The 25,489-nt window shown below is 35.6% G+C and overlaps 1 protein-coding gene across 2 annotated transcripts in view; it reads left to right on the top strand.

The window, feature by feature from the left end:
* Positions 1-24,161, top strand: part of WASF1 (WASP family member 1) — a 122,993-nt gene extending 98,832 nt beyond the window's left edge. The window contains exons 6-11 of one of the 2 annotated variants that reach the window (XM_074187339.1): positions 9,379-9,532; positions 10,510-10,627; positions 12,640-12,809; positions 17,045-17,224; positions 18,425-19,056; positions 23,281-24,161. In XM_074187339.1, the coding sequence (XP_074043440.1) occupies positions 9,379-9,532; positions 10,510-10,627; positions 12,640-12,809; positions 17,045-17,224; positions 18,425-19,056; positions 23,281-23,438 (1,412 nt within the window). In that variant the 3' untranslated portion in view covers positions 23,439-24,161. Of the gene's footprint in view, positions 1-9,378; positions 9,533-10,509; positions 10,628-12,636; positions 12,810-17,044; positions 17,225-18,424; positions 19,057-23,280 lie in introns of both variants that reach the window. The other variant, XM_074187338.1, reaches the window with a different exon arrangement.
* The last annotated feature ends 1,328 nt before the right edge of the window (positions 24,162-25,489 follow it).

Here is a 25,489-nt window from a genome sequence, read left to right as displayed (position 1 = left end):
CAAAAACCTCAAATAATGATGTTATTAAATTGGCACCTAGCTACTTTCTATTATTAACATGAATCATCAGAATATGTTTACATATATATAAGATATCATTAGCAATTTGATAGGTATGTAATTCTGATCCTAGCTCAAAATGTGGGAACCTTTTTTTCCTAGTATAAAATAAGAACCTTTTTATTCCAAAATAGACTTTATTTCACACTTTTGTCTTTCCAACAACTGGAGGTCAATAATTAATGCAAAGGCTCAATAAAAACTTGATTAACCTCTTGTTATATAAAGATTTAAACTGGAAAAAATATGAAAGGATTTTTATAAGCAATATTCAGTAGGCTGTGGAATTTTCTTTCCTTGGAAAATTGACTCAGCTACATTATTAAAATATTATAGAAGACATTTGCATCTTTAAACCTCCCTCAAGGTAGAATTCAAAATACCCTGGAGATTGTTTCTCCTTGATAACATATTTCATATCCATTCCATCCTCTCTGGGAACAAGAGCAAAATGAGCAAAAGCAGACCACTATGCATAATGATGATAATAACAATGTAAATGAGAATAACTAATGGGAAGCCAAACTGAATAACTAAAAGATCAATTGTATGGTTGGAATTTTTCTTTTTATAAAGGACATTTCAGTATGGGGACATGAGCTGTAATTATATTATCCAGAAATGATAGATATAAAATCCAGGAGTCAGTAAAACTTATTTTTTTCAAAAAAAGAGATAGAGTAATTCCAAAATGAAAATGTATTGTTAGTCATTTGATTTTTGCTAACATGAATGTCTTTTGAAAGCTTCAAATCCATGAGGCTATATAGGAATAATAAAATATTGTGAACTTCAAAGTTTAAATGAAAATCAGACACCCACAAAAGCCAACCTGATCACCAAATATACCATGAAGTTAACGTGGATAATGTCAAGGAATGTTAAGTCAAAAAAAATTATTTTTGTAAAACCAGAGGTAAAAAAGGAAGATAAAATTTAATCTCTCTTTTTTATGTGACTCTTAATGATGAAATTGATACTTTCCATTAATACTTAACTACAGCAAAGATTCTTATACCAATATGAACTGCAACTCCTTTACAACTTAGTATTCTTAGTAATTAGAACAGCTAGATGGCACATTGAATAGAGTTCCAGATCTGGAGTCAGGACGACTCATCTGGAATTCAAATCTGAACACTTAGTGGTTGTATGACCCTGGGCAAGTCACAACACTTCCTGTACACATCTGTAAAATGAGTCGGAGAAGAAATGGCAAACAACTTTAGAATCTTTGCCAAGAACACACCAAATGGGGTCATGAAGAGGGATATTAACTGAGACAACTGAAGTTGGGTATTTGTGAAATTCCTACTATGGACCAGATACTGTGCTAAAAACTGAGTATGCAAAGAAAAATGAAAAAACTAGGAAATAATGAGGGAAACTATATATAAATATCTATGTACAAGAATGTTATATGGGATAAAATGAATATCAATGGAGGAAAGGAGCTCTTATAGCTAATAATATTTAGCATTTATATCATTCTTTAAGGTTTTATAAAACACTTTCCATATGTTATCTCACTTGATATTCACAACAATCCTGTATGGTAGGTGTTATTTTACCCCTATTTTAGAAGTGAGGAAACAAGGATCACCAGCCAGTATCCTTGGCAGCATTTGAAGTTAGATCTTTAGTCCATTGCTAAATAGTGTGCCAACTAGCTCCCTAGCACTAGCAGGAAAGGCATCTTTAATAGCTACCACTAGGAAACATGCTTTTATGGTACTTGAAAGTTTAGAAAGCAATATATAGGTTTTATGTCATTTACTCTTCATTGCACTGGGGAGGGAGATGTCATTATTATACCCATTTTAGAGGTAAAGAAGCTGAGACAGATGGAAGTGCCTTAACCTGTCCAGGATCACACATCTTTAAGTAGCTGAGACTTCAGGACCAGACCAATGTCCATTGTCCCATCTAGCTGTTTCTCATAGAAGATGAAATTTAACTATACCTTGAAGTAAGTTGGAAAACTGTGATAATGAGAAAAAGAATTTTAAGTATCCACATCCAGTGAAAATGTCCAGAGTTGGAAGAGGAATTGTCTTGTGTGAGGAATCCACTTTCACTGAATTGGGGAATTAGTGGGGGAAGACTGGAAGTAAGGTATAAAAAGACTCTGGGATGAGATCAGATTATGAAGAACTTCAGATGCTGAATAAAGTATTTTCTATGGTGAAAAGAATTTAACTGAAATAAGATGAAGAGATAAGAGACACTTGAGTTTTTTGAATGGGGAGGTGGGGGTAGGGGATGATGTGGTCAAATCTTTATAAAGATCAGTTTGACACTTGAATGAAGGAGTGACTAGAGTGGAAAGAGTCTTGACAGGTAGAAAGTTATTATAATATTCCAAACATGAAGTGATGAGTGCATAACAAGAGATGTTATGCAGATAGAATCCACAAGCCTTGGCAACAGATTGGATGGGGAGGGGGAGATGAGAAAGTGAGGAATTAAGAATGACACCTAGGATGTGAACCTGACCAACTGGAAGGATTACAGTACCTCTGTAAAGGAAAGATAGAAAAAAGAGCAGGACTTGAGGGAGAGGACGAGTTTGATTTTAGACATGTTAAGTTTAAGCTGTCTAGAATATATAGTTTGAAACGTCCATTAAGCATTTGTAAATGTGAGAATAGATATTAGGTCTAGATAAGTAGAGCTAAAATCATCAATACCGAGGCAGTATTTGAATCCATGAAGATGGTATAACGAGGTATAAGAATACTTTGGAGGACCCCCCCCCCCGGTTAGGGGCAATTACCTGTATGAAGCAAAGAAGATTGAGAAGAGGGGTAGTCACATAGGAAGGAACAGAACCAAAAGAGAACCATGTCAAACCTAGAAGAGAATATCAAGAAAAATGGTGATCAATAATGTCCAAGAGTTCAAGAATGAGAACTGAAAACAGGCTATTATTTTTGGCAATTAAGAGGTCATGGATAATTTTGAAGAGAACAGTTTTAATTGAATTATGAGGTGGGAAGCCTATAGAAGAAAGTGAGGAGAAAGGATAGAGGCACCAAATGTTTTGGATTTCCCAAGCAGTTTAATCACAAAAATAGTAGAAATATGGGATGATACCTAGTGAGGATGGATAGACCAAATGTGAATTTTGTTGAAGATGGAGAGACATGGGTATGTTTGTATGCAATAGGGAAGTAATCAGTAGATAGAGATTGATGATTAGTGAGAGAATAGGAATATTAGACAGAGCAGTCTGCTAGAGAAAATGTGTTTAGAATAAGATTACTTGTGCATACCTAGGAGTATAACCACCAAGAAGAAGGGCTTTATGTAAGACAGGAATAATGATGGAAAGAATTTAACTGATATAACATGAGGGAATAAGAGAATCCTCTTAGCAAATGACTTATTTTTTAAGTAAAATATGAGCAAGGTTGGTTTTCATTTGGAGATTGAGTCAGGTACCAAGGGGAGTTTTGAGAAGACATGAAAAGTTTTGGAGAAGTCCAGATGATGACTGGATTAGTGAATTGATTGCAGTGAGGCTCCAGTTGATATTATATAACAAAGTCATTTTTATGTGCTGAACCAATCAGCAAAATTTCATGAGTTACTCCATTCAGCAGCACAAGCTAAGGTATTGGATGATGGGAGTTATCCATGGTTGATGCTTGACTGGGCAGAGGACTTTGAAAAGAGGACAGTGTGGAGTTTCATTGGTTCCCTAAAGGTTAAAATTGAGAAAAGGAAGTGTCTGTAAGTCATTCAAGTTTATTGGCATAGGAAAGAACTGAAGGGTCAAAGGGTTCAGAAGTAAAAGTGAGAGTGAAGGATGGTGTTTGAAGTTTCAAGGCAGAGGGAGAGGAGTAATGACAAAACATTATGGTCAAATAATGGAATTTCAGAATTCTTTAGCGTGGAAGTCAATCACTTATTAGTGATTGCAAGATCAAAAGCATGACCACCCCTAGGTGTAGACCAGGTAGGATGGTTGATCATGATATATGAATAAGCTGAAGAACTGGGAAATTTGGCTATTTGATGATATATCCCTAGTATGAGTGCAGAATTTATGGAAGAAAGAAAGAAAGATAGGTACTGAGCTCAGGAAGAAAGAAGGAGTGTGTTACATCTTATGTTGGCCCTCTAGACTTGTAAACAACTTGGCCATCTCTGAACTTAGACTGGTCCTTGGACAACAAACACAAAGTCCATCTATGAGGTTCTGCTCAATGGGAACCTGCCAGAACTTGTGCTTTGCTACCACTGCCTTCAAGAACCTAGGACCATATGATCATCACAATGAAGTATCAGAACAGAACTTCTGTGGTGACTTTACAGTAAAATTTTACATATTTGACTGAATCTAAAAAACTAACACATTCAAAATCTTTTTTCCATCTCTAAAGCTTTAACTTTAAATAAAATGTTTGAACAATCAGACATTGTTTGATAACTAATATTGTGTATTATATCTATACAGTTTACAAAGCCTTTTCACTACAACTTGATGGAGGTAGTGAATGTTTTATTTATCCCCATTTTTCAAATAAAGAAATAGACTGAGAAAACACAAGTAATTTGCCCAAATTCAAACAGCTAGTGTCAGAGCTGAAATGCAAATCCAGGTCATCTGACTCAGACCAGAGATGTCTTTCTTCTATTATTTTACTTAAGTTCATTTCCTTTCCTTCATATAAGACAAAAATTAAAACAAATTCCTGCTCTTAAGAAGCTTCTGCTGTCATCCCAAACAAATTAATAAAAGCTAATCAAACTTCTTGTAATTATATTAAATTTTTAATTACATGATGTACTTACAGGTTAAAATTAGAGTATTTCAGGAATTCAATTCAAATACTAAGTACATACTCAGTGCTTATCACTGTCAGACACTGAATGAATATTGAGGTCTAACAGTATAGCTCACAGTATACAGCTCTTTAAAGTTGCAAAGAGATTTATATTCATGGAACCAGATAATTCTGTCAAAGGTCTTGTGATCCAATTAGAAATATAGTTCAGTCATTTTGGTGATCAGGGTCACACTAATAAGTATCTGAAATTGGATTTGAATTCAGATCTTCCTGACTTCACACTCCGTGAATCTTTCCACCCAGCCACCTAAAAGTCCCCAGGCTCAATTAGGGAGGGCATTAAATTTGTACTTGGAAACTCAGTGACAGATTTTGAGTAGGTTCTTGACAGGATTAAAGCATGATCAATCTGATGATATTCACATAGAACCACTTAGGAGAGTGACTAAAATTAGGAAGACCTATAAGAAGGCTTTTGAAGTAATCCAGATAGAAAGTTAAGGAACTGGATTAAGGTGCTATCAATTGAAATGGAAAGGAAAAGATTGATCTAAGAGAGCTAGTGGAGACAGACAGATTTTGGTAACGAATTGAATATAAGAAGACAAAGAGAATGAAAATCAAGGAGGATTCCAGTATTTTGAGCCTTGAACACAGAGCATATAAAAAGTTATTTCTTAACTATGAAAAGTAATACATAGCTATTCTTTCACATTTGCAACCCTTATCAAAAATATCTTAAGTATATAGCATAAGGCAAAGTCACTCTAGATACAAATTCGTATATAAATACATATCAGACTTTCCAATTCTGGCAGCTGATATAAGCTTCTGAAATTTGAAACTGTAAATGCAAGTATGTCAACTTTAGATATACAGAGATTACATTTTTAATAGTGCTTTTGTTAGAAATAATTATCCCACATTTATTCCTTTCTCCTCTAAGGATACATATTTCAGTTCTGCTATCAAATGTAGCAGCAAATCATTAATGCATGACAAAAGTACATATAGCTTCCCTAGAAAATATATGGCATTGTGGACAAAAGAATGAATCTAAAAACTGATTTTCTGGCAGATATCTCTGATATTTGATAAAGGTCTGATATATATATGAGATGTTGGCAACTAACAGAAATAGCATTTCTTCTAGAGCAGAAAAGGCCATTGAATTTGGCAATTAAGAGATTCCTGATTATTTTACAGAAAGTAGTTTCTTTCCAATGACAAGGTCAGAAGTCATCAGAGTGGCAAAGACAAACAAAAAAAATAAAAATTAATAATTGTTAAGACTACATGTGGGAGGTGGCTAGGTGGCACAGTGGATAAAGCACTGGCCCTGGAGTCAGGAGTACCTGGGTTCAAATCCGGTCTCAGACACTTAATAATTACCTAGCTGTGTGGCCTTGGGTAAACCACTTAGCCCCGGTTGCCTTACAAAAACCTAAAAAAAAACAAAAAAAAAAAGACTACATGTGGAAGGCACACAAATAAACATTTGTTAATCCCTTAGGGCCAGCACTATGCTAAAGCACTCAGGATACAAATGTGGCAAGAAAGATTATCTTTGCCATCAATGAGTTTATACACATACACACATATATTTTAGAAAGATTTCATTTATTTTGAATTTTACAATTTTCCCTCTAATCTTGCATCTCTCCCCCCCACCCTCACAGAAGGCATTATGTTAGTCTTGACATTGTTTCCATGGTTTACATTGATCTAAGTTGAATATGATAAGAGAGAGATCATATCCTTAAGGAAGAAATATAATGTATAAGATATAACAAAATTACATAAAATAAAAGGTAATAGTCTTTAGTCTTTGTTCAAACTCCACAATTCTTTCTCTGCATACAGATGGTAATCTCCATCCCAGATAGCCCCAAATTGTACCTAATTATTGCACTGATGGAATGCAAGTCCATTAAGATTGATCATCGCACCCATGTTGCTGTTAGGGTGTGCAATGTTCTTCTGGTTCTGCTTATCTCACTCAGCATCAGATCATGTAAATCCTTCCAGGCTTCCCTGAAATCCTGTCCCTCTTGGTTTCTAATAGAACAATAGTGTTGCATGAGATAATACCACAGTTTACTAAGCCATTCCCCAATTGAAGGACATGTACTTGACTTCCAATTCTTTGCCACCACAAACAGGGCTGCTATGAATATTTTTGTACAAATGATGCTTTTACCTATTTTCATAATCTCTTCAGGGTATAGAGCCAGTAGTGGTATTGCTGGATCAAAGAGTATGTACGTTTTTGTTGCCCTTTGGGTATAATTCCAAATTGCTCTCCAGAGAGGTTGGATGAATTCCCAGCTCCACCAACAATGTATTAGTGTCCCAGATTTCCCACATCCCTGCCAGGAGTTTATATTTTTTTTTTTAGGCTTGGTTTTTTTGGGGGTTTTTTGCAAGGCAAATTAGGTTAAGTGGCTTGCCCAAGACCACACAGCTAGGTAATTATTAAGTGTCTGAGGCCAGATTTGAACTCAGGTACTCCTGACTCCAGGGCCAGTGCTCTATCCACTGAGCCACCTAGCCACCCCTAGGAGTTTATATTTTAATGGGAAAAACAACACATGAAGAGAGTATTAGGAGCTATAGTATGGTTTGGAAATGGCTATATAGGCTTCATTCTGGGTAAAATAAAGCAAAGACTCATTAACGGAACTCAGAGTTCCAGGAGCAATGTCCAGGATCTACTAAGGGAAGAATGAGGAAGTTGATATAGGTGGCATGGTTTGGAATGGAGCTGTGAAATAGTCCAATCATCCTACAAATTAAATTGGGCACATATCCTCCTCAATTAATATTCATAGCCTTTTACCCAGAGGTACTATTAGGCAAATTCAGAGGGAACCTCAGATAGGCAGAACAGCTTTGAATCAATACCTTGAAGATAGAAATACATATGTGCATACCTATAATTTTACATTTATATAGATTCACAATTTCACATGCAAGCCTCTTTTTCATTTAATCTTGTATACAGAAATGTTAATTTCTTTCAATGTTAGCACCCCTAAAATGTATCCTTTTTGCTTTATTTTGTATGCATTTATTTCATTTATCATGCAAATATAATCAGAACTCTGGTAGAGACTAATATTTGGAATCAGACAGTGGGCATTTAATAAGTATTTGTTTATGAAGTTTGCAATAACAAAAAAGTTAAAATTACCATATGAACATATTCAAAGGGCTGGGGCTGGTGTTTGGGAAGAGGAATCCGGACCACCTTGTGAGTGCTTAATAAATATTTGTTGAATTAAATCATCATGTTTAAAAACATTTACAAGTACAAAACTAAAGGGTCAGCATAATGGAATGTATAAATTATATAGATCGTGATGATTTGCAAAATTTCATTACATTATTTTACAAAAAAAGTAACCATTTGTTTTCATTAAAATTTAATGAATAAAAATTGCTTAAATATTTAAAGCACCTAGTAATTTTATTTTAAGATTTGTTTTTAAAATTTATTTTATTATTCAGATTAACTATAATCAACTGTACTTTCCAAGTTACAGACTCTATGATATTTTAATAATGGACATCGTAATGTAATGAATAAAGGCACAACTTTTCATCACCCCTATGTCTACTATATCCCGTGTTTTCTCAAAGGAAAATGGTTTTTATTTTTTGTTACCACTTGCTGAGTCACAGGATGAATTATTTTTGTCCAAAACTCATCTGTTCTTTATTCTTCTTACTCAGGCATTTTGTAGTAGTCAATCAAATGGAGTCATTTCACTTGTTCACCATATATTTATTAAGCAGTTACTATCTAGAAATATGAGATACTGTGAGCTCTAGGCTAGGAAGAAGAATGCATGGTCTCACCTTTCAAAGAACTTGCTAAAGTCCTGTGTGTGTGTGTGTGTGTGTTTGTGTGTGTGTGTGTACATTTATTTTCCCTATTCCAGAAAACAACTATTGTACTAACTTGTTTTTAGTATCAAATTTCATAAAAACAAGAGTAATTACCATTTCCACTCTGGACCTTTAGCCATGCTTCAGATATTTTCATAAATGTGACCTTTTCTGTACTATTTAATTAAAATTATGAAGCTATACACATCCCACTATGAAAGGAGCACTTTTATAGGACTTATTAGAATAATAACAAATTCAGTTAATTGCTTTGTTAAGGGGAATTGAACAGAAAACTAAGTCTAGAATGCCACCATTGACTAAAAACAGAATAAGATAGGATAAAGAGGAGAAGAACAAAAGGAAGATGAGAATAAAACAACATGAGAGATGATTGAAACTGGAGGAAGAACCAAAAAAGACAGCTTTAGTCCCTATCATTTCCCCTATCAACTGGGAAACTATAAACTAGAAGTATGCTTTTTTTTGTGATAATTAAGCTTCAAACCAATACATAAAATTACTGAATCATGCTGCCCATGAGGCATATTTTATATAAAGTATATTCAATTATCTGTATAAAATTAAATAAAATGTTTGATTATCCTCCAACTTTGTCTTTTTCTTCCAGTATCATTACAAGATATCACAATGAGAAAAGCTTTCAGAAGTTCCACAACTCAAGATCAGCAACTGTTTGATCGAAAGACTTTGCCAATTCCATTACAAGAAACTTACAATGTTTGTGAGCAGCCTCCACCTCTCAACATCCTCACTCCTTACAGGTAGGTGGCATTATAAAGGAGAATTTTTTTTTAACCTTAAATCAAACTTATACCCACATAGGAAGTTACTACTAGGGGAATTTTTTTCTTAAATAGAGATTTTTTTTTCCATGAAATGCCCTTAATGGCTTATTTTATATTCCTTTCTTTAACATATAGGCACTATCATAAACCAGGATTATGATCTCTGTAAATTTTAATTAGAGTGGTTAACCAAAAAAAAAAAGACAGATTTACTCCAGATAGCAAGATATTATTCTTTAAAAAGTTTTGTTTAAAATAATATTTTTATTGTATAGTTTTCTACCCCAAAAATACTTTTCCACTCAAAATACTTTCACATGACAAATTGAATAATCATTTCCCCCAAATACTGTGTTCCTTTTGACCCAGTTATTTAAAAGCCAAAGAGCTACTTAAAATTGTAGATCATTTAAATCTGAACCACTAGAAAAAGTTACCATTAATCTGACTAGACATCTTTGTTTGGATAAAAAAAATTAATGAAATTTAGAATATTATTAACAAAATATGTTCTTAATATTAGAAGACATTAATGTTCTCCAATGTTCTTAATCTTGGAAGACACTGTCACCTGAGATGAAGGGAGGAAGGGGAGAAAGGCATCAACTTTTTCACCATTTGAAAATTTCATTGAGCACATTAATAAGAATATTTAGTGTGAGAAAATAAGTCTTTATGTGTTTTAAATTGAATACCTCTAGTAGACTTTTAAATTAACTTTAAAATAAATATATTTGCTATTTCCACTTTTCCGAGTTCTGAGTGTTCAAGGTATCTGATTTAGTATTGCTTTATATTGAAAGAGTTATTTCCCTTCTCTGTGTTTTAATCTTCATGAATTGCCTTTAGTGTAACTGATCAATAATTTCTTTTCTCTAATGCTTCTTAGTATTACATTATGCTCATATTCTATGGATTCTAATATGTGCTTTATCTGCATTATTTTTCTTCAGGGATGATGGTAAAGAGGGTCTGAAGTTTTATACCAATCCTTCATACTTCTTTGATCTATGGAAAGAAAAGATGATACAGGACACTGAAGATAAGAGGAAGGAAAAGAGAAAGCAGAAGGTATTTTACTTCCAACAGATTTTTTAAAATCAGCTATTTTTACCTTACTCTGAGAATTTTTTTTTACCCATATGAAATACCATTCCCTTTTACATTTTCAATTAATAATGTAACCAAATATGATCATCTTTCCAACCATGTAGGGGATATTAAAGAATGTAAATGAGTTTTCAAACTTTTTTTTGATTATTTGACAGATGTAACAGCAAATAGCATGTCTGGGGGTACCTGACCTAATATGGTAACAGTATACCAATTATACAAATTTAGCATATAACTCAAACATCACAAATTTTCTGCATAATTTTTAATATCATCACTTTAACACTATGTAATTTTAAATTCTGCTGAGAGACTAAGGTACTTCTAGACCTATTTTTGACCATGAAGTATTAGTTAGGAAGACTAAAAAAAAATACAAAAGTGAACAAGAAAACTTCGGTAAATCATAGAATAACAGAAATGCTTAGATATTTGGGGGCAATGAGGTCTTCTCATTAATCATTAATTTATTTTTCTACATTATCTAAGTGGGTTTTTTTTTGTTTCAATCCACAATAAGAGTCATTCTCAAATATATATCAATGGTTGAACCTTAATAGGGGAATAACTGAATCTTTCTTTGACTATTGAGAATCTCGAAGTATCTCAATCTTTGTAGCCTGTAGATGGTGAGGTTGAACTGAATAAGCTAGATCAGAACTCAGAGATTCTTGGGCTCTTTAAGATGATCAGGCTGGCATGGAATAAGGACAGAGAGTATTTTTAGTTTTATTTTTATTATATCTCTAATATAACTTACATTTTTTAATTGATATTTGCCTTTTTTAACAAAAGTTAGACTAGAAATGCAAATGAGGGGACAGCTGGGTGGTGCAGTGGATAGAGCATGGACCCTGGAGTCAGGAGGACCTGAGTTCAAATGTGGCCTCAGACACTTACTACTTACTTAGCTGTGTGACCTTGGGCAAATCACTTAATCCCATTGCCTTGCCAAAAAAAAAAATGGCAACTACAACAGAAAGGCAAATAATGAATATGAAAACAAAAGAAAGCTGAGTGAAAACCATCATTAATTAATGTTTCTGAAATTGTGGATTTTCTCTAATTCTTTTTTCATGAATATAGAAAATATAGAAAGTAGAAGGAGTCATGGCCAGCATGAGGCAAAATTATGATATTGGAAAACTTTGTTTCTGTTGCCTCTCTCTCTATCCTTTAAGCCATTTTAGGCTTCCAGTACTTTCAGGATGTCCCTCTAACTTCTTTTTTCCACTGGAGCTTAGATAATAGCCTATGGTCCTTTCCCTGTGTCATAGGCTCTCAGTATGGGCCAGGGATCTTTATGGGTTACCTGAAATGTTTAGAGAAGCTTTAGGGTCAAAACTGTTTTCATCTTATTACTGTTATTTTAATTTCTAATATGATAAATATTGATAAACATAACCCACAACAAAAATTCTTTGAAAGGTCCTCAATAATTTTTAAGAGTGTAATGAAGACAAAAAATCTCTGAGAAGTGATGTGCTTTGAAAATTTACATGTTCTATATTCTCTTTTTGAAGATCTTTTCCTATTGTGTCACATTGAATAGCAATGGAAACATAAACTAATCCATCTAGTGTGTTTAGATAGCTAACTTGTCCTCTTTAACTAGTAAGAAGATAATTAAAGGACACTATAACAGTAGAAATTCCAAGCACTATAGTGAACTGGTGGGAAATGTGATAGTTTTCAATAGTTTTTTTTTTTTGTGTGTGTGTGTGTGTGTGTGTGTGTGTGTGTTTGCATGAGGGAAAGTCAGATTCTAGCTTAATTTGGCAAAGAACGTGGGGGGTGGTAATAAATCAAGTAGTTAAGAATTAGTTCAGCAAATTAGCTGTGATTTCTAGTAGAGTCTCTGGATGTGATCATTTTCTATGTGATTTCTGAGCATTTTATTTTGATTCATTATGAACTCTTATAAATTTCACTTCCTTTTTGGCTTTGTTTCCATACATCTGTTACAGCAGAAGAATCTAGATCGGCCCCTTGAACCAGAAAAAATGCCAAGGGTACCTCACGACCGGAGGAGAGAATGGCAGAAGTTAGCGCAAGGTCCCGAGCTTGCTGAGGATGATGTGAATCCCTTACATAAGCCGAGTGAAGTTGCTAATGGCCCAGCCTCTCAGTTTGAGCCAAGGTTCCTTTTCTTTTCTAGGTGTTACTTTACAATAAGAAATACTCTTGCAAAAGTAGTGACTATAGAGGTCAATCATTCAATAAATATTTAATCAGCACTTACTACGTCCCTGGCAATGTGCTAAGGAAGGATTCAGGATACAGAGGCAAAAGATGTCACCATTCTCAAGGAGCTTACAGTTTAAGGCAAGGTAGACAATAAGACTGCTGGGTGGTAGAGGATAGAATGCTAGGACTAAAGTCAAGAAGACTCATCCTCCTGAGTTCAAATATGGCCTCAGGCACTTACTATCTTTGTGACCCTGGGCAAGTCACTTAACTTGAGCTGAAAAAGGAAATGGGAAAACCACTTCTCTTTGCCAAGAAAACCCCAAATGGGATCGTGAAAAATCAGACATAAATGACCCAAAAACAACATGCAAACAATTACATGCAAGCAAGATATATATATATATAGGATAAACTAGAAGTCATCTTAAAGGGAAAAACACTAGCATTTTGAATGAGGAAGAACATCCTAGAGAATGTGAGGTTTTAGCTGGGATTTAAAGGAATTCAAAAGGAGGAGGAGAACAGAAAATGTCTCTTAGAGTTCTGCTCTCTGTAGAACATTCTGGTGGAATTATAGAGACATGAGCTCCTAAAGAGCAGGGAGTATTTTTTTTTTTGCCTTTCTTTGTATCTCAGAACTTAGAACAATCCCATCTTAGCATAAATGAGTAAAAACTGATTATTGACATGATGATGCATACAGAAATAGATATGGGACCCTTGGCAATGAGTAATATGAATTCTTCATACTGACATTCATTACTAGTAGGGAGAGGCCTCAGGGGCTTCATGATGAAGATAGCATTGTTTCTTAAGTACTATTGATTTGGTAATATCTGGAAGAGATTTTGGTGACTTTTCTCCTCCCACAAACCTTTTTCCTTAGATTAAAATGATAAATATAAAACTAGAGTTTTGTCCTGCCTTTTCAAAGGTATGGAACATCCTTATGTGTTTGAGTTCTCCTTCCCCAGATCTCTGTTGGAAAATAAATTGACTACTGGAGTTATGGCCCCATGACTAAGACCCTTTGTAAAGCATCTATAAGTACAAAAGATGAAATTCAGACAAAACTTTTTTTCTGAGAAAAATTATTTAAAAATTTTAATGCTATATATAGAATTTATATCTCCATAAATTAGGTAAGTATTTGAAGATAATTTGAAAGAATGGAAGATTCTTTTTTCTGAGTAATCAATCATAAAGAAACAGACTGATATCAATTAACATTAAAAGGAAAGAGTCAATGATGATTCCAGGAAGCTGAGTGGCTGAAAAGATGAAAGAAACTTCCATAGAAAGAAGGAATTTTGGAGGAGGGATAGAGATAATCATCAATTCCATTTTAAACCTGTTGTGCTTTTTATATGGATAGGATATCTTGATGGAAATATCTAGCAGGCAATATTGGAAACTAGAAATAGGTAGATAGACAGACAGGTAGACAGACTTAGAATTTACACATAATACACAATCACATATAAATGCATTCATCTCTATGCTAATAATTCAATTAGATATCCAAACTTAGTTTTTCTTCTGAATTCCATTCCTAATCATCAACAAGCCTCCTGGACATTTCTTTGCTTTTTATTTTTCTTAATTTTTTTTAATTTTTTTTTTTAGGATTTTTTGCAAGGCAATGGGGTTAAGTGGCTTGCCCAAGACCACACGGCTAGGTAATTATTAAGTGTCTGAGACCGAATTTGAACCCAGGTACTCCTGACTCCAGGGCCGGTGCTTTATCCACTGCACCACCTAGCTGGCCCTGCTTTTTTATTTTTCAATGCAATCCAAAACAGTACATCTTTCCCCAAAATTTTATACTTTTTCCAAAATTTCTTATTACTATGAAGTATACCACCATCCATCTAGCCACCAAGTACAGATCCTTTATGTTGTCCATAAATCCTCATTCCAATCCATCATCTGCATGGTTGCCAAAATGCCTTTCCCAAGGAGAGACTGACTGTCAATTCTCCTCCCTCAACAGATTCCACTATATCACTATTAGCCCTCTGATATTAAATTTCAACTCCTTTAGTTGGTATTTAAATTTTTCACAATCTAACCCCTTTCTAATATTTTTACAAATTGCTCTCCTTCATATGCTCCGTGGTCCAACCACATTGATTGGCCTTGCTATTCCTCACATACATTGTTCTTTCATCTATTTCAATGTTTGTGTTCCCCTTCCCATCCCTTACCTAGCAGGTTCCCTCTCCTCACTCTTACCTCTAAGAATCACTGGCTTCCTTCAAGACCCAGTTCTTATGCCACCTTCTGTAGGAAAATTTTTGTTAGTATCATCCCCTCTAAGGTTTCTTTATTTGATAGACATATTGTCTCCTCTATTATTTCCTTGAGGACAAACTATTTTTGGTTTTGCGTTTTGTTTTGTATCCTGAGTGCTTAGCAAAATACTTGCCAAGTACATAATTTAAAAATGCTTATTGATTCATTGATTCAAGCCTGAATAAATAAATTTGATAGTCATTTGCATAGAGAAGTTAATGGAACCCACAGAAAAAGAGTATAGAGAGAGGAGAAAAGGAACCCAGCACAACAGCAGGATTAGATAAAGGAGATTGAGGAGATATGGCCAAAGAGGTTAGAGAAGAATCAAAAGAGACTTCTGTCCTGGAAGCCAAGGGTGAAGAAAATGTGTAGGAGGAGGAGGAGAAAGTAGTTGACTGTGCAAATATTCTATAAAGAATTAGTGCAGAGGTTCTTAATCTCTTTTTATCTCAAACCCCTCTGACACTCTATCATAATGTTTTTAAATGCATAAACTATATAGACTATTTTTGTTAAAAAAAACAGTTATCAATATGTATATACATATATAAAGATATGTGCATGTGTTTAATGGTCAGAAATCCAGTAAAAAAAAAATCCCTGGTTTAGTGAAATGAAAAAGAAGAAAAGTCACTGGATTTCAATTTCAGAAGATAATGGTATCCTTGAAGAAAGCAACTTTCATCAGTAGTGAAATAGGAAGACAGGTGGCAAGGGAATCAGAAAAAAGTAAAATTTGAAAAAGTGAAAGCAACAAATGTAAGATGCCCCCTTCCAAGATTTTGGCTACAAAAGGAAAAAGAGATACTGAATGAAAGCAGAAATAGCAGAGTCAAGTAAGAGTTATTTAAGAATGGATTAAGGAAGGGGCAGCTAGGTGTCAATAATAGATAAAGCACCAGCCCTGGAGTCAGGAGTACCTGGGTTCAAATCAGGTCTCAGACACTTAATAATTACCTAGCCGTGTGGCCTTGGGCAAGCCACTTAACCCCGTTTGCCTTGCCAAAAAAAAAAAAGAATGGATGCTATAGGGATCAGGGGAATTGGATGAAATTCTGCCTCTGACACTTCCTACCTGTGTGTCTTTGTTAAGTCACTTTGTCTCCCCAGTTTCCTGAGCTGGAAAAATGAAGGAGTTAGACTAAATTCTCTCTGAAGACCCTTCCAGCTCAGTGTCTTTTTCCTGTGATCCTATCTCCTGATTGTGTTTGTAGATCTTGGGAAATGTGGCAATGAGTAAGGAGAAATCAAAAGATAAGGAAAAGGAATAATAGAGGGGCACACTTCCAAAGGAGATGGAATGAGATAAGGATGTGCATTAAAGGCAGGTATTCATTCTCCCCTCATAGCCCTCTTGAATATCTTAGAAAGCAGCAAGGATTCTTATCACAAACAGATGCATCCTACTGGCAAGTTGTGGGAAACTCTGATAGGTGTTATAACTCACTTTTTACATACCAGGAAATTGAGGCCCAAAGAAGTTTTTAAGTAAAGTGTTTAGTGGCGAAAACTAGATTAAAAGAATTGAAGAATGAGTTGTGAAGCCAGCAAATGTGGAAAACTTTATCAAGTAATTTAACATTTTAAGGGGGGAAGAGAGAGAAGGATAGAAGGATCAAGAGCTTAGAGACTTTTTAGGATTAATGAGATTCATAAGCATTTTTTGTAGGGAAGCATCTTCTGCTATGACTTGAAAGTCTGAGAATCTCAAGTCTTCTTGAAGTTTTCAGCTACTAAGAGTTTTAAGACTTTTGAGATCCCTATAAATTGGAAAGATTTTCAACAAAAGTGTTTTTTTTAAAGTTGTCATCTAGGTGGCATAACTCATTTTCCAATGTTTCTGCAAAAAATAAGACACTAACATACTAAATATTTTCTGTTCTTTAGACCACAGGCATATGTGGATCATGTGGATGCCTCTTACTCACTTTCCGCATTACCCTTTAGTCAGATGAGTGAACTTCTAAACAGAGCTGAGGAAAGGGTCCTAGTGAGACCACATGAGCCACCTCCACCTCCTCCAATGCATGCAGCAGGAGATGGGAAACCTGCCCCTACTTGCATCAGGTAACAGAATTAAGTACACGGGTAATTATTTCATTTGAGAAGAGCTGCTTCATTTTTTTCTCTCCAGTAAACTAAAGAAGAACATTACAATGATGAAAAACCCTTGTCTACATTTCTTAAGAAGGATTTTGCGAGTACCTGTGCATGTTATCTAAGGGAGGGGAAAGTGGAATCTTGTAAAGGGATCTGTTATAAAACACCAAGAAATGGAAGTCAAGCAAAATAATTGATATATGGTGAAGGAAGTCAATAAAGTGTTGAAAAAAGACTTGTCAGGACTGGGGCCAGAAAATCAGATGCTGTTCTTAGTCTTTCTCAAGTGTTTTTTGAAGTTTAAATTAGTCCGTCAGTTAATGAATCCAACAAATTATAAATTTTCTAAGAGAAAATGACCAGCATTACAAAAGAGTAAAAATGATTGTTCTATTCACTCTAGACTCTATTCTTGGGAAGATATATGGTTCTTTTAAATCTGTCACAATCGGAGCGGCTAGGTGGCATAGTGGAGTCAGGAGTACCTGGGTTCAAATCCGGTCTCAGACACTTAATAATTACCTAGCTGTGTGGCCTTGGGCAAGACACTTAACCCCATTGCCTTGCAAAAAAAAAAAAAAAAAATCTGTCACAACCAAACTGTAAATCTTATTGATTTAATTGAGACTTCACAGATTGGGACCAAATACTTGTGTATATATATATAGTCCTATCTTAGTCACAAGGATCTCTACAAATATAGTAATAGCATAAATGTACTTTGTCACAGTGCAGGCTTAATCCATTTTAGTTACTAAAATATAAGATATATATGTATGTATATATATATATATGCATATATATATATATATATATATATATATATATATATATATATATATATATAAATGTAAGAGGAATTTACTAGATTGTTCCTACATGTGAGTTAAATGAAACTGGTCAAAGGTGAAATTATAATTATCAAGGGTTGAAAAATCATATTTATATAATTTATACTTGTCTGTTATCATTATTAATATTCTTACTGATTTCCTTTTCTGTTCATTTCTTGTCGTGTGATTTAACAACCAAACTCTTACCATTTTTAGAGGAACCCGTAAATACTATTACTGATGGCAGATGATACCGGTTAACTAGTGCATTTGCAAACATGTTTTAGATTTTCTGTTTTTATTAACTGATTGGGGCATATCATTGTTGTTTCAGCTCTGCTGCAGGCATGGTAGAAAGCCGGCCCCAGTCCCCAGCCACCGGCAGAACAGCAGTGTTTGTGAGCCCCACACCCCCACCTCCTCCACCTCCTCTTCCATCTGCCTTGTCAACCACTTCATTAAGAGCTTCAATGACTTCCACCCCTCCCCCTCCAGGACCTCCCCCACCTCCACCTCCAGCTGCTGCTCTTCAAGCTCCAGCAGTGCCGCCCCCGCCAGCTCCTCTACAGATCGCACCTGGAGTCCTTCACCCAGCCCCTCCTCCGATAGCGCCTCCTCTAGTGCAGCCCTCCCCTCCGGTCACTAGAGCTGCCCCAGTGTGTGAGACTGTGCCCGTTCATCCACTCCCCCCAGGGGAAGCGCAAGGGCTGCCTCCACCTCCACCCCCTCCTCCCCTGCCACCCCCCGGCAGCCTCCGGCCCTCCTCACCCGTCCCTGTTGCAGCTCTTTCTCATCCTCTCTCTGGAGTCCACCCACCCCCATCCGCTGCCCCTGGGCCTCATGTTCCATTACTGCCTCCATCTCCTCCATCACAAGTTGTTCCTGCTCCGGAGCCAAAGCGCCATCCATCAACCCTGCCAGTAATAAGCGATGCCAGGAGCGTACTTCTGGAAGCAATACGGAAAGGTAACTTACTGTTTCTCATTAAAAAAAAAAAAAAATTGGAAACTTAGTCACACCTTCAGCTAGCAGGATACATTACATTTGTAAGCTCCAATCCTTCTGCCATTGATTTGCCAGAGTGATTTTCTTAAAATGCAGATCCAACCATGATGTCCCCCTAACTCAGTAAACTCTGGTGGCTTCCTATCACTTCCAGGATCAACAACAAAATCCTCATCACTACAGCTTTTCATCACCTAGCCCCACTCCTAACTTTTCCACCCCTTCTCCTTTATTCTGTGCCCTTCTCCACCCATGATACTGATACTGGCCTCCTTTCAGTCCTTGGAACATTGCAGCTCAGTGTCCAGTCCCCAAACCACACCCCCCCCCCCCTTAATTTGAATTTCATTCTCTCTTCCTTCTGCCTTCCTGCTTTCTTCAAATCCCACCTTCTGTCGACAGGAAGCATTTCCCAACCCCTTTAATTCTATTGCTATGCTAGTTAAATTATTTCCTTTTTTTTCTGCGTTTCTTGTTTGTACAAAATTGTTTGCTTGTTAGCAATTATTAGATTGTGAAGTAAACTCCTCCAGTGTCTTTTGCCTCTCTATGTACCCCTAGACAACACTTGGCATGGATATTTAATAAATTTTTACTGACTGACAGATAAGTATTCTTTAACATACCTCTTTATAGTCTGTTCAAACAAGCCTTCGCCCAATCAAGAAACAGTTATTCAGGCATTGTGGGAGGTACTCCTACTCAGTTTTCAAAAGATTTCGCTATTAGTTAAGCATCAGAGAATCTCAACATTTAAGATTTCAAAGTGACTTTTGGGGCCATTGAGTCCAACCCACAAAAAATCATCTGCTCAATAGCATTCCTGACTAGTGGGTTATCCAGACTGTGAAGATCTCTCAGGGGGTTGGGGGGATGCCACCACCCCACCAGACAGACCATCCGGCTACCTTATTTCCAGCTCATCCTTCTACAGCCAAACAAAATTTGAAAAATGTCTTCCCCATGATAATCATTCATTTGTTTGAACAGATATCATTTTTCCCCCTGAGCTTCCTTTCTCCAGGCCAGACATCTCCAATTCTTCCACCAGTCCTCAGATGGCCCTCTAAAGGCCCTTCCCCATCCTGGTGGATGTTCACCTGCTTATCAGCATCCTCTCTGAAGTGGGCAGCCCATATTGCACCTGCCTCTACGGGGAGGCCTGAGGTTTCTCTGCCTCTCAAAATGTCACATTAGCTTTCTTCACTGCCATACTGCAGGCCAGTAAAGCTACAGACATTTTCCAAATGACCCTCACCCCTTCATTTTACCATTATGAAATTGATATTTGAACCTAGCTTCAAGAATTTACATTTATCTCTAGAAAATCTCATCTTACTGATAATAATAATGGCTAGAATTTCTAAGGTACTTAACACATCCCACCAGTGCTTTACCAATAATATCTCCATTGGTCCTTACAACACCCCTGCAAAGTAGGGATTTATTATTATTATTTTGCAGTTGAGGAAACTGAGGTAGACAGAGGCTAAATGGTCTATGTGTCCTTAGTGTCCAAGACAGGATTTGAACTCAGGCCTTCTTGATTCCAGTCCTAATACTCTATTCACTGAACCACTTAGCTACCTCTAATGTTATTCATTGTCACCCATTATTCTAGCCTGTCAGTTTTTTGAAAATTGACTCTGTCCTCAAGTATGTTAGCTGTCTTTTTGAGATTTGTTTCATCTGCAGATTTGATAAACGTGTCTTCTCTGCTTTTATTCAAAGTATTAAATAAAAATTTTAAGCAGCACAGGTAGCTAGGTCCCTGGGGTATTCTAAGGCAGACCTCCTTTACAAGTTGACATAAATCTTTATAGTTACACCCTGAAACTAGTTTTGACTAGCAGTTTTTACTATGGCTTTTTTCCTCTCTTAATTTTGTTTCCCATGATTAGAGTATAAGAACCTTTATCAGCTGCTTTGCTAAAAGCTAGGTAAGCTGGAGCTCTTCATTTCCTCTAATCTACCAGTTTATTAAACCTGTCCCAAAAAAAGGGAAAGGGACCTAAGAAGAGTGCAGCATGATGATTTTTTTTAGTTAGTTTGGGGTTTCATTTGGCAAGGCAGTGGGATTAAGTGATTTACCCAAGGTCACACAGCTAGGTAGTTATTAAGTGTCTGAGACTGGATTTGAACTCAGGTACTCCTGACTCCAGGCTGGTGCCCTATCCACTGTGCCACCTAGCTGCCCCCAGTATGATGATTTTTTCAAAAAATTCAATTTCCTCCATGATTTTATTAGAATTTTGTCTTCCTATATCAGATACAGAAAATCCTTTAAAACACTTACACTTGTAAAGATATGTTCCTCTTAGACCTGCTTCTGGCTGGGGCCAAGGATGGAATCTGCTTGGACTGCAGCAGCCAGTCCATTAGCTCCAAATCACCATACAGGACTTCCCAAGTTGAATAACTTGGGGGGGGGGGGGCGGTAACCAGAAGCTTCAAGTGAGTCATCTAGTGCAGTGGTGTCAGAGCTCCTACATCGCACATGAAGATGCCTGCAGGCTGTAAAAGAGCCACTTGGCTTTACAGTGAAATGTGTTCCAAGTTTTATGACTTTTTTAAAAAAAATACTTCCCCAAAGGACATTTTAATTTGCTTTGGGCCTCACTCAGACAGCCAGGGGCCCACATATTTGACCTCTCTGATGTGGAATACAGGCATACAGGCTTAGTTATCCAGGAGATTTTATATACATACATATATATATATATATATATATATATATATAGAGAGAGAGAGAGAGAGAGAGAGAGAGAGAGAGAGAGAGATAGTTACACAAATACAAACACATATACATTAATATGTGTGTACACAAGTGTGCAGAAGCATACAGATGAACAGCATGAACATATATAATGTGTATAGTTATATGTTTGCAATATCTATATGTGAGTGGTTTGCACACATACTCATATATACAAGAGTTTATAAGCCAACAGGTCACACCGATATATACATTGATGTATAGATCAACATCAGAGCACAAGAAAAGCTGGGGCTGCAGATCAGACAAAGATGGTCCAGGACTGCAAGTACCAGAGTTCAGACCCTGCCTCACACCCTTGTGTAACCTGTGCACATGACAGCCACCCTTAACCTGTTTCCTCCATCTGTAAATAGGGCTAAAGAGAGCACCTGAGGATTGAATTGGGTAACAACAAGCCTCACAGCACTAAATAAATGTTAGCAAATTATTATTGTTATTACTAGGGTTTTGGGCATTTCTATCCCAAGAATCAGTTTCTCCCTGTGGGTGAGGATAAAATTCAGAAAAAGAATCTTCCCTTGCTGGACCCTCCAACTTTGAAAGGATGACATCCTTAAGGAAAATTAGGACATTAGTTCTTGCCATTAGCAGAAAGATTTCTAGCAGATGTCCAGATAATTGAAGTTTTCCATCATTGCTCTGTCATGCCAGGTTTATGAACTATTCCTGCACTCTTCATCTGTTTCCTCTCTCCATGCAAAGATTTGGCATGTAAATGCATGTCTGAATTTCTTCAGTTTTTTTTAAAGTCCAAGTCCAATTTCTTAATTTTTTTTTTGCTGAATCTCATTTAATAAACACAGTTATGGTATGTTTTGGTTCTTATTTTAAAATTCTATATTTTTAATGTTTCTTATTATTAAGTTAAGGTACTGCTAAGATTCAGGTGCCTCAGTAAGTCTATTACAGTATTTGGGAGACAATAAATTCAATGGAAAAATTACAAGTCAGGAAGATTTGTGACCCTGGGGAAGTCACTTAATATCTGTTTGCCCATTTTCCTCAATTTGTGTGAGGATCAAATGAAATAATATTTATAAAGTGCCTAGGACTATATAAATGGTTATTCCTTGCCCTTTAACCCCATCCCAGACTTAATTTACATAAACATCCTGCAAATACAAACCTATATAGACAGAAAAACAAAATTTTTTCCTACATCCAATGGCCAGATCTTTTAGGTCTATGTGTTTTTTTTGAGGAATTCTTTGAGACCACCAGAAGTGCCATTTGGCAAGATCAACATGGCATTCACCAAAGAGCTCATGTCTCTGAAAATTGTCCCCTTCTTTTTTCTGAGCATGTGGTCTGTTAGTATTTTTCATGTCCAGTGAATATGATCAATAAAAGTTGATATTTGGCCTTTTGATTTAAAACCTGCAATGACTCTGACTTATTACCACTAGGTATTCAGCTACGAAAAGTAGAAGAACAGCGAGAACAAGAGGCGAAACATGAACGCATTGAAAATGATGTGGCCACCATCTTGTCCCGCCGGATTGCTGTGGAATATAGCGATTCTGAAGATGATTCAGAGTTTGATGAAGTCGATTGGCTGGAGTAAAGACACATCCATTGATACACAACCAAACTGAATGCAAATGTCTATTGTGGTGCTTGTTCTCTAAAAATGGTTGGTCATTTGTTGGTGTTTGTATTTTTTCCCCCCCTTCATTCCTTTTTTTTTTTTCTTGGACCGATTTTTCAGTTTACAAAAAACTAGCACATCTTTCAAGTTAGTGCTTTATGGTGACTTTTCTTACTCTTTTTTCCTGGAAAGAACATACTTTATTCATATAGACCACTAAGTATTAAGCATGGGCAGCTGTTGCTAGAGTAGCAAATTCAATTTGTTTTTGTTTTGATTTTTTACTTATATTAATTGTGCACTTTGTGAATTTTAAGTTAATGAAGGTAACTGAGATTGAAATTCCAAGGGCAGCTGTAAGTATTAATGAGCCTTATTCCATTTTAAATAATGTCAAGAAATGCATTAAACCTATCAAGAGATCACTACCTTGATTATGTGTGTATACTAAAAAAGGACAATAGTATGTAGTACTGAGTACAATTCAAGAAAAAAGAATGCTTGAGCTTTTCCTCTCTCTTTTTTTAATTTTTAAATAATTATGGCCTTATATTTGAGTGTTTAGCAGTTTCCCTTTCCCAGCACTCCATCCCTTAAAATACATATTGTGTGTGGTACTATTTGCCTGCCTACAAGAGTTTGATTTTTTCCATATGAAATATTCTGACTGAAATATATTGTGTAACTTATGTTAACTGTTAAGAATAATAGTCTGATTTAATAAATGGTTCATTTTAAATGTTTTTAGTTGTTGCTTTTTGGAAGTCATCCTCTAAAGAGTGTTATTAAAACCTCCCAAACTGATGAGAAAATAGATTCATTTGAATAAATAAGATAGGATTTACATATTTTTAAATCTTAAGCTATATAGTGCCCTCTTAATGATAGAATCATTTAGACTATCACAGAGTAGCCTAAATGTTGTTTTTCCTAAAGTCATAAGAGATATTTCACAACCCCTCCTGAAATTGTAGAGCAAAATATATAAAATTAACTCTCACATTTGATACACTTCTTAATTCAGCTTAACTACAACTTCCTTATAACTTGGCACCAATTGGAGTTTTATAAGCCTAGTCAGACTGGTTTTAGTCTTCTTATTTTAGAGAACAAAAGAAAATCTAAGGATTATAATTCATGTCAAAGTCCTTAATATAAAGAATAGATTTGAGAGTTATAAGTATACTATAGAAATTACTATAGTAAGGGTAAAATCAAATGATGTTTAGAATAAAAAAAGAAAGTGGCCTGAAAAATGCAGGAAGAAATATTGAGGTTAGATACATAAAATAATGGCCTAGAACTGTTTGACTCTGGAATAGATTGGCTATTTTAGATAAACTCTCTGTAGTAGAGGAGGGGACTGAACTATAGGATCCTTTCAAGTCCCCTCCAATCTTATAGAATTTTATATTATCAAAATATGTCTTAGTTGTTGAACAGAATTTGTCATTCCCTGGTGAATTTACCAACACACACACACACACACACACACACACACACACACACACACACACACATACATATATATATATTATATATATGTGTGTATATATATATATATATATATATATATATATATATATATATATATATATATGAAAGGCAAAGGCTGTTTTTTTTTTTATCTCAACTATAATCAAATAACCAAGAGGTAGGACTGGTCAATTCAATCCAAAAGATATTTACTAGGTGAAAGGTATACTAAGATAAAAATGAAGCCAGTTCCTGGCACCATGAAATTTATTTTCTAAGTAAGTATATAATATATACCTAAATAAGCAAAAAGTAAAAATATGCAAAGTAATTGCAAGGGACATGAATCCCTGAAGAAATGAGAAAAGGTTTCTCATATGAGAGGGCACTTGAACTGAATTTAAGAAAGCAAAACAGAGGTAAGAAGAGAGAGAGAGCAATCTAGAACAGCAAAGAGTCTAGTTTGGTTAGAATGTGCATTATATGATGGGAATAATCATATCTAAAAAGATAGGCTGGAGTCCAGTTCTGAAGGATGTGAAATGCAAACA

The sequence above is a fragment of the Macrotis lagotis genome, chromosome 5, assembly GCF_037893015.1.
Source record: "Macrotis lagotis isolate mMagLag1 chromosome 5, bilby.v1.9.chrom.fasta, whole genome shotgun sequence".
Taxonomy (NCBI): domain Eukaryota; kingdom Metazoa; phylum Chordata; class Mammalia; order Peramelemorphia; family Peramelidae; genus Macrotis; species Macrotis lagotis.
This window is presented reverse-complemented; position numbering and strand designations above follow the sequence as displayed.